This window comes from Caloenas nicobarica, chromosome 2 (assembly GCF_036013445.1).
Source record: "Caloenas nicobarica isolate bCalNic1 chromosome 2, bCalNic1.hap1, whole genome shotgun sequence".
Taxonomy (NCBI): Eukaryota; Metazoa; Chordata; class Aves; order Columbiformes; family Columbidae; genus Caloenas; species Caloenas nicobarica.
In genome coordinates this window covers 164,584,624-164,594,409 of record NC_088246.1, presented here as the reverse complement: position 1 = coordinate 164,594,409, position 9,786 = coordinate 164,584,624, and the positions used below count along the sequence as shown (strand labels likewise).

General features: G+C 53.5%; 2 protein-coding genes across 2 annotated transcripts; both read right to left on the bottom strand.

Moving 5' to 3' along the window:
* LOC135985282 (feather beta keratin-like) lies at positions 1–321 on the bottom strand. Its single transcript, XM_065628414.1, has one exon. It carries the CDS (start codon positions 319–321, stop codon positions 1–3), a length of 321 nt encoding a protein of 106 aa, XP_065484486.1.
* Positions 322–3,020: 2,699 nt separating this feature from the next.
* LOC135985281 (feather beta keratin-like) lies at positions 3,021–3,341 on the bottom strand. Its single transcript, XM_065628413.1, has one exon. The coding sequence runs from the start codon at positions 3,339–3,341 to the stop codon at positions 3,021–3,023; it is 321 nt and encodes a 106-aa protein (XP_065484485.1).
* Between the last annotated feature and the right edge of the window lie 6,445 nt (positions 3,342–9,786).

Below are 9,786 nucleotides of genomic sequence, written 5' to 3'. Positions count from 1 at the left end.
TTAGCAGATGTAGCCGCCCCTTCTGCCGCCGCAGGAGCCCAGGCCTCCGAAGCCGCCCAGGCCTCCGAAGCCGTAGCCAAAGCGGCCGGAGTTGATGGCAACTCCCTGGGCACCCAGTTCGTTGCCCACGGCAGCCGATGAGGAGGATCCGACGGCGGTGCTCTGGGGGTAAGAGGTGAGGATGGGTCCTGGCAGGGTGACCAGCACGGCGGGAGGCTGGATGACGACGCGGGAGTCCTGGCACTGCAGGGCACAGGGCTCGTTGCAGCTGTTGGCCAGCGGGGTGGGTCCGCAGGGGCGGCAGACGTCGTAGCAGGCCATGTGTGTGGTGCGGAGGGGCCCTGGAAGGGACGAGAGGCTGTTGAGCAAGCGCAGGGGCGTGGGGGTGCGAGGAGTGGTGTTGCAGGAGGGCGAGGGAGCGGGGAGGCTGGTGTGGAGCTGTGAGGAGCGTGGCGGTGGGGAGGCGTGAGGGCTGCTGAGGCTGGGGGCAGAGCTTGCTGGAAGAGAGGGGCCAGGCGGGGCAGGAGAAGGAGGGGAAGGGGGCTGAGGCTCACCTTGTTGAGCGCGGAGGGAGGAGAAGGCGTCAGGAGAAGTGTGTGAGGGAGAGAGGCGCTGGGCCGGCTTTTATGCTGGTCCTGGCTGGGCGGGACAGCCTTTGCGCATGACGGCATTTTGCAGCCAGCAGCTGTTGGATGCCACAGCCTGGCCAGGAATGAGGAGGGTGTGTTTTCCTTCCCGCAACGCTCCAATTTCTTGTTCTTGTCTTGCGGACGTGTCCAGTTGGCCCTGGCGGCAGCTTTGAAGTGCGAGCATTAGAGGCCAAAGACTTGGTGTCGATGGCGCGTGTCAGGGCGGGCAGAGGACGCGGCCAAAGCGTAGGAGAGGTGGGGTGTCGTCACTGAGGTCATCCCATGGCACTCATCGGGTTTTTTGGTGTTTTGTATAATGGGGGGCCCCATTTCCTCGCAGCCGTGGCAGGCTGGTCAGGGTTTTATAGCTCTGCTGGATGTGAGGTGCTACCCTTTCTGTGGTGTCTGTTGCCTTCCCATGTTTCTGCTGTCTCACTAAGCCTGTCTTAGACCTGGCCTTTCCCGTTGACTCTGTCCTGTCGGTGTCCTGCTGCCTCTGTTTCTTGTAAGCCTTGTAAGTGGACGTATTTGTTTTACATGGCAAAGTTCTGGTTGCAAGGGTGCTACTGGGGTGGTGTCTTTGAGAAGGTTTCAGAAGATTGCCCATGTTCGATAGAGAATCCCTCTGTTGCAAAAGACCTGCCGGTAGGAAAAAAGACTTGCCTTGGTCAACAGAGAGCTTTGCCTTGAAATCAGGAAAAGAAGAAGAGTTTGTGACTTTTGAAAGAAGGTGTAGACAACTTAGGAGGTGCAAAAGGATGTAGTTGTTTTTGCAGGGAGGAAAATAGAAGGGCCAAAGCCCAACTGGAACTTACCGTTGCTTCTGCCCTAAAAGGTCATAAGTTTCTTTACATAAATTCACAACAGAAGGAGGGCGAAGGAGAATCTCCATTGTGCATTGAATGTGGGGGCAAACACAGTGGCAAAGGATGAGAAAAGTCCTTAATGCTTTCTTTGCCTCAGCCTTTAATAGTAAGAGCAGTCGTTTCCCAAGTAGCCGGTCCCCTGAACTGAAAAAAGGGATAGGGAGCAAAATGAAGCCCTCATAATCTACGGGGAAGTGGTTGGTGAAGTGCTAAAACTCTTAGACACACACAGGTCTATGGGGCGGATGGGATCTTGCAAAAGGTTCTGAGGGAGCCGGTGGATGTGCTCACCAAGCCACTTTCCATCATTTATCAACAGTCCTGGTTCCCTGGGTAGGTCCCAGTTGACTGGAGTTTAGCAAGTTTGACACTTACTTTTAAGAAGTGCTGTAAGGAGGATCTGAGGAATTACAGCCCTGTCTTTCTGACCTCTGTGCTGGGGAAGATTACAGAGCAGATCATCTGGAGTGCCATCATGTCACATGTATGGGACAACCAGGTCATAAGACGCAGTCAGCATGAGTTTGTGAAGGGCAGGTCCTGCTTGACCAACTTGATCTCTTTCTATGACAAGATGACCCGCTTAGTGGATGAGGGCAAAGCTGTGGGTTTTGTCTACCTTGACTTTTGTAAGCCATTGACATCATTTCTCCTGGAGAAAATGTCTGCTCATGGCTTGGATGGGTGTGCTATTCACTGGCTAAAATACTGGCTGGATGGCTGGGCCCAAGAGTTGTGGTGGATGGAGTTAAATCCTCTTGGCAGCCAGTCAAAAGTGCCGGCCTTTGGAGTGTGAATGTGGGGTGAGTGCCGAGGGCTGAGGCCATTTCTCTGCGCAGTGTTTGTGGGGCCGGAGTGGGACTGGGCGTTGTGGAGGGGCGATGGGAGGCGTGCGTGGGGCCGTGCACCCGAGAACCTGGAGGGGATGTTTGCATGGGAAAGGGTTGGTGAAGGAGAATAGACAAGACTAGACTAGAGCAGTCCAGTTGCAAGGGACCTACAGTGATCATCTAGTCTCACTGCCTGAGCACTTTGAGGCTGAGCAAAAGTGAGCATGGTATTAAGGGCATTGTCCAAATGCTTCTGGAACCCTGACAGGCTTGAGGCATGGACCATCTCTCTCGGAAGCCTGTTCCAGTGTTTGACCACCACCGTGGTAACAAAATGTTTCCTAATGTCGAGTCTAAACCTGGCTTTGCTTTCGGTGAGCTTGGAATAATCTTAGGAGAAAAATGAAGAGGAGGCATCTCATGCGGGGATGCAGGAGAATTTTATTGAGGAACAAAAAGAGTGAAAAGGCAGGAGCACCAAGTAGAAGGTCACAGGTATAAGCTGCATGTAGGACGACCAACAGCTGAGGTCACTTGTGTGACATAGATGTTGCCAGAGCACCAAGGTCTTCCTGCCTCTTGTAGAGGAGGAGCCACGGCCAGCAGGTCCGCGTGCCGAGAAGGGTCCAGAGGTGAGTACTCAGTCCATGCTGTGGCTTTCAGGGTGTTGGCGTCAGGGGTGGTGGCGAGAGGCCTTAGCAGATGTAGCCGCCCCTTCTGCCGCCACAGGAGCCCAGGCCTCCGAAGCCGCCCAGGCCTCCGAAGCCGTAGCCGAAGGCGCCGGAGTTGATGGCAACTCCCTGGGCACCAAGTTCGTTGCCCACGGCAGCCGATGAGGAGGATCCGACGGCGGTGCTCTGGGGGTAAGAGGTGAGGATGGGTCCTGGCAGGGTGACCAGCACGGCGGGAGGCTGGATGACGACGCGGGAGTCCTGGCACTGCAGGGAACAGGGCTCATTGCAGCTGTTGGCCAGCGGGGTGGGTCCGCAGGGGCGGCAGGCATCGTAGCAGGCCATGTGTGTGGTGCGGAGGGGCCCTGGAAGGGACGAGAGGCTGTTGAGCAAGCGCAGGGGCGTGGGGGTGCGAGGAGCGGTGTTGCAGGAGGGCGAGGGAGCGGGGAGGCTGGTGTGGGGCTGTGGGGAGCGTGGCGGTGGGGAGGCGTGAGGGCTGCTGAGGCTGGGGGCAGAGCGTGCTGCAAGAGAGGGGCCAGGCGGGGCAGGAGAAGGAGGGGAAGGGGGCTGAGGCTCACCTTGTTGAGCGCGGAGGGAGGAGAAGGCGTCAGGAGAAGTGTGTGAGGGAGAGAGGCGCTGGGCCGGCTTTTATGCTGGTCCTGGCTGGGCGGGACAGCCTTTGCGCATGACGGCATTTTGCAGCCAGCAGCTGTTGGATGCCACAGCCTGGCCAGGAATGAGGAGGGTGTGTTTTCCTTCCCACAATGCTCCAATTTCTTGTTCTTGTCTTGAGGATGTGTCCACTTGGCCCCGGCAGCAGCTTTGAAGTGTGAGCATGAGAGGCCAAAGACTTGGTGTTGATGGCGCGTGTCAGGGCGGGCAGAGGACGCGGCCAAAGCGTAGGAGAGGTGGGGTGTCCCAAGTGAGGTCATCCCATGGCACTCGTGTGGTTTGCGGTGTGTTCTGAAGAGGGGGCCCCATTTCCTCACAGCTCTGACAGGCTGGTCTGGGCTTTGGAGCTGTGACAGGCATGAGGGGCTGCCCATTCCACGGCGTTTGATCGCTCACCTGCCTGCTGCCATCTCCTTCAGCTTATCATTAGACTTGGCCTTTCCTCTTGACTGTGTTCTGTGGGTGTCTTGCTTGTAAGCTTGTAGCTGTGTGTGTTCATTTTATGTGGCAAGATTTTGGTCGCCTATGAGCTTCATGGTTTTCTTATGTGAGAAGATACCAGAAGATTCCCCCATGTGTGGTAGAGAGTCCCCATATGCTGAAAGACAAGCTGGCAGGGAAGAAGACTGGCCTGGCCTTAACTGAGAGGTTTGGCTTGAACTCATGAGAAAAAAAGAGAGTTTTTTCCCTTTGCAAGAAGAGGCAATTAACTCAGGAGGAACACCAGGATGTTTTTAGGTTATGCAGGGGGAAAATTAGAAGAGCCAAAGCCCAAGTAGAACTTAATCCGGGTCCTGCTAGAAAAGACAATACAAACTTGTTGTGTACATATTTTTGCAACGAAAGGAGAGCTAAGGAATATCTCCAGCTTTTAGTGGATGCAGGGAGCAACAGATTTACAATGGATGAGGAAACGACCTTAATGCCTTCTTTGCCTCAGGTTTTAATGGTAAACCCAGTTGTGCTCTGTGTACTCAGGTCCCTGAGCTGGAATACAGGGATGGGGCATAGAACGAAGCCCCCGGAATCGAAGGGGAAATGGTTGGTGGCCTGCTACACCATGTAGACACACACAAGTCCGTGGGGCCAGATGGGTTCTACCCAGGAGTTGTGAGAGAGCTGGCGGAGGTGCTCACCAAGCCAGTTTCCATCATCGGGGAGGTCCCAGTTAATCAGAGTTTGGCAAATGTGACGCTTATATAGAAGAAGGGAAAGAAGGAGTATCGGAGGATCTGCAGGCCTGTCAGTCTGACCTTGGTGCCAGGGAAGGCCATGGGGCAGATCATGTTGAGTTCCATCACGCTGCATGTACGGGACAACCAGGCGATCAGGCCCAGTCAGGATGGGGTGATGAAAGGCAGGTCCTGCCTGACTAACCTGATCTCCCTTGTATGACAAGGGGACTCACTTAGTGGATGGGGGAATGGCTGTGGATGTTGTCTACTTAGACTTTATTAAAGCCTTTGACACTGATTCATCTGGAGAAAGTGGCTGCTCATGGCTTGGACAGTTGTACTCTTGACTGGCCAAAGAACTGGCTGGATGACTGGGCCCAAATAGTTGTGGTGACTGGAGTTAAATGCAGTTGGTGGCTGCTCACAAGTGGTGTTCCCCCGGGGCTCAGTACTGGGGCCAGTTCTGTTTAATATCTATCTCCATGATGTGGATGAGGGGATCGAGTGCACCCTCAGTAAGCGTAGGCTGGAAAAAGGGAGGCAGAGGGGAGACCTTCTCACTGTCTGCAACTACCTGAAAGGAGGTTTTAATGAGGTAGGTGTCATTGTCTTTCCTAAGGAACAAGGAACAGGACAAGAGGAAATGGCCTCGAGCTGCGCCAGGGAAGGTTTACTTTGGATATTATGGAAAATTTATTCACGAAAATTGTTGTCAAGCCCTGGAATGGACTGCCCAGGATAGTGGTGGAGTCATCATCCCTGGAGGTGTTTAAAAGATGTGTAGGTGTGGTGCCTGGGGACATGGTTTAGTGGTGACCTTGGTATTGCTTGGTTAACAGTTGGATTTGATGATCTTAAAGGTGTTTTGTACCTGGAACAATGATTTGATTCTATTCAATGGCACCAGCCAGCTCCAACCTGACTGGCTGCTGGCGAAACCTGAGCCATTCAGCAAGTTGGTAGCACAAATGTGTGAACATCTTTAAGAAGGGGAAAAAAATCAACTGCACAATTGTAACTGGAAGAGAGGGGGAGATATATGTAAGAGAAAAATCTCTACAGACAGCAAGGTCAGTGAAGAAGGAGGGGCAGGACGTGCTCCTGGTGCTGGAGCAGAGATTCCCCTGCAGCCCGTCGTGAACACCAGGATGGAGCAGATTGTCCCGCTGCAGCCTGTGGTGATCTCCCTGTCCTTACAAAGACTCAGGACCCTTTTGTCATATTTCCTCTCCTCATCCAATTGAGGAGGGGGAGTGACAGAGCAGCTTGTTGGGCACCTGACAGCCAGCCAGGGTCAACCCACCACAGAGCCCCATCTTCCCGGCAGAGCAGGGTCACAGGCTTGTTCCTGCTCCTGGTCCTCAGTGCCCCAGGCCGTGCCTCAGGGACCTCACACTGAGGAGGATGGTGACCTCACAAAGGGTCTTTCTGTGTGACCTCAGAGCACAGGGACGGTTGCTTGGTGTCCCCTGCACTGGTGCTTCATGGACCTTGCAGCAGGGAGGCTGGTGGTCTAGAGTCCCCCTGCATGGGTCACTGTGGGGCCCTGCATGGGAGAAGGGATGGTGGCCTGGTGATCCCCCTCCAAGGGATCAGTTGTGGACCCCACAGGAAGGTGAGACTGTGGTGTGGGGACTCCCACGTAGGTGGGATGGGGACCATGCAGCCAGGTGGACAGCGCAACAAGGACCCACACTTGGGTGAGATGAGGACCCCATAGCAATGGAGTGGTGACTTGGGCATCCAGCCATGGTTGCCCAGGGTCATGGCAAGAAGCAGACCAAGGATTTGGGAGCCTGTTTTTGGCCCTGCGACCTGAGCGTGAGTGAAGATGTTGTCATGGGCACTGCCAGGTGGTTGGGCTGGGGACCACAGGAAGCGGGGGCCATGACAGGGGACCCCACTTGGGTGCCCTGACACCCTGCAGCACAGGCAGGAAGTGCAGAGTCTGTTTATGTATTTACTGATTGCAGCTTTTTGGGGTTGTTACTTAATCAGGACATTTTCCTTCCGTCTTAGCTTTCCAAGTCCCCTCAACTACTGTTGCCCGAGGCCTTTGGTTTAGTTTTTGTCAGCATTTCTACTCATTCATTCTCCCTCCAGCAGTTGTTTTGAGGCCATTTGGTGAGGGTTATGTATTTATTGTAGAAGAAGTGTTGATTTCGGGGTCCTGAAAGGCACATTCTGGAACCCTCCAGGTGCTTCTACAGCGGCTGTAAGTGGCCTCCTGATTGTCAGGTTGTTACCTGCTGCTTGATGGTCATGTTGTTATCTGCTCCCTGATTGGCTGGTCATGGAGGTGCTTAGGCAGTGCCTGGCTGTGTTTGGGGGGGGCTGAGGCTGGTGAGGTCTGGGAGAGCTGGTGAGGCTGGTGAGAGGCCCAGGGGAGCAGGACCGGCAGGCAGGGGAGGCTGGTGAGGGATGGCCTTTGGGGTGTGAATGTGGGGTGAACGCCGAGGGGTGAGGCCATTTCTCTGTGCAGTGTTTGTGGGGCCAGAAAGGGACTGGGCGTAGTGGAGGAGCAATGGGAGGCGTGCGTGGTGTGCGGGGCTGTGCGGCTGAGAACCTGGAGGGGATGTTTGCATGGCAAAGGGTTGGTGAAGGAGAACAGATGAGACTAGACCTGTCCAGTTGGAGGGAACCTATGGTGATCATCTAGTCCCCAAAACAGGGTTCTTTACCTGGTGTGCATACAAATGAGCCAAATTTAGCACACAGAGACAGGGTATTGTTTATTGCACAGTGGCGGAAGTCTGGAGGCTGGAATAAAGCCAGCATGCTAGCAAGAATAGTAAAAGGTAATACATACATAATCTTATCACTAGGTTTACACCCTAAAGAGCCAATTGGTTGCACATTTGCATATTGCATTACATAACCTGTTTAGTGTATAATGAGCAACATTCAGCTGAAGGACACTTTATCCAACCATCTCGAGATACGTTTTGAAGCAGGACTCAACTATGTGTGCAGGCTTCCAAATGTCTACATGTGCACAGTCAGTGGTGTCTGTAGTTCGTGATCAGGTGTTATGCAAGTCATTCTTCTCTTTGTTATATCAGGAGACTGACCTAAATCTGAAGGATTTACAAATCTTTAGGTTAGCAAATGCAGACAGGATTCATTCTTTTAAGTGATGACAAAAACCTAACCACTTCAGGGCTGAGCAGAAGTGAAAGCAAGATAATGAGGGCATTGTCCAAATGCCTCTGAAAAACTGACAGACTTGGGGTATCAACTGGCTCTCTAGGAAGCCTGTTCCAGTGTTTGGCCACCACCTCAGTAAATGTATCTTTCCCGTAATATAGTCTGAACCTCCCTGATTCGGCTTTGAACCATTCCCATGTATCCTGTCACTGGATCCCAAGGAGAAGAGCTCAGCACCTCTTCTCTCCACGTCCCCTCCTCAGGAAGCTGCAGAGAGCAATGGGGTCGCCCCTCAGCCTCCTTCTCTCCCAATGAGACAAGCCCAGTGTCCTCAGCCACTTCCCTAAGACATGCCTTCCAGCCCTTTCACCAGCTTTGTTGCCAGACTCCTGGTGCCTTCAAGTACCTTCAGGTCTGTCCTAAACTGTGGGACTCAGAACAGCTCACAGTACTCCCCTACTAGGGACAGGATCAAAAGCTTCCCTAAAATCCAGAAAAACTACATCCTCCACCTTCCCTTCATCCACGAGGCAGGTGACCTTATTGTAGAAGGATAGGAAATTAAACAGGACTTTCCCTTAATGAACCCCTGTTGACTGTACCTGAGGATTACATTATCCTTAAATGCCTTTCAGCAGCACTCAGTTGGATCTTCTCCATAATTTTCCAGGTACTATGGTCAGACTAACAGGTCTGCAGATTCCTGGCTCTTCACTCACACTCTTTTTTTAAATTGGAATAATGTTGGTTGGCTTGCAGTGAGTAAGGAGCTCTCTAGACTCTCCAAACCTGCTGAATTTGTTCACCGCGTGAGTAGCGTTTGTTGGTGAGCAAGATGAGGTGGGGCAAGAAGGGTCTCTGTGCGTCTGTGTTGATGGTGCTGGAGTGGCTGGCAGGCAAGAGGCAGGTTGGGCCAGTGCAGGGCTGGGCTGGGGGTGCCAGTGAGTCAGCGTGACTCATGTCTGCCCCCCAGAAAGGGCGTTGTGTATCTGAATGTGCATAAGTCCATGGGGAAAGGTGGTTTGAACCCAGGATTGCTGAGGGAGCTTCCTGATATCCTTTCACTGGACATAGAGGAATGTCATGGAGCTGAGCAAGGGGAGAGGCCAAGTCCTGTTTCTGGGGAGGTGTCAGTGCCGGTAGGTGGGATGGCTGGGTGCCAGCTGGAGAGAAGCATCTTAGCAGAGAAGGACCTTGTGGTCCTGGTGGAGAATAAAAGGACCCTGAGGTGGCAATGAACCCTTGAGGCAAAAGGGGCCGGCAGCCTCCAGGGCAGCATTGGGAAAAGTGTTGGCAGGAGGTTGAAGGAGGTGACCCTTCCGCTCTCCTCAGCACTGGTGAGGTCCCATGTGGGGTCCTGTGTGCGGGTCTGGGCTCCCTAGTGGATAAAGGAAAATTGCGGGGCCACGTACATGGTAAAGGGTCTAGAACATCTTCCATTTGAGGAGAGGCTGAGAGAGCTGGGACTGTTTAGCCAGGAGGCAAAGAGCACTTGGGGGATGTCGTCAATATGTGGAAATCTTGGAGGGGAGGGAATGAAGTCTGTTTGCTGGGAGGGCTGGAGGGTCATGCTGGGGGAGAGAGTTAGTCACGTCTGTGGTGGAAGGGAGAAATTTTGTCTGAGACATGTGCAAGGAAGCATTGTCATGTTGAAGCCTCTCTTTGAGCCAGTGATGGGTTTGTGTCACATCCTGGAAGTCGTGCGGCACCAGTGTTGGTGGTGGCATATTTCCTAGGAGAGGACTTGTTTCCCTTTTCCATCCATGGGCTATTGAGCCCTGTTTTTGATCAGGTGA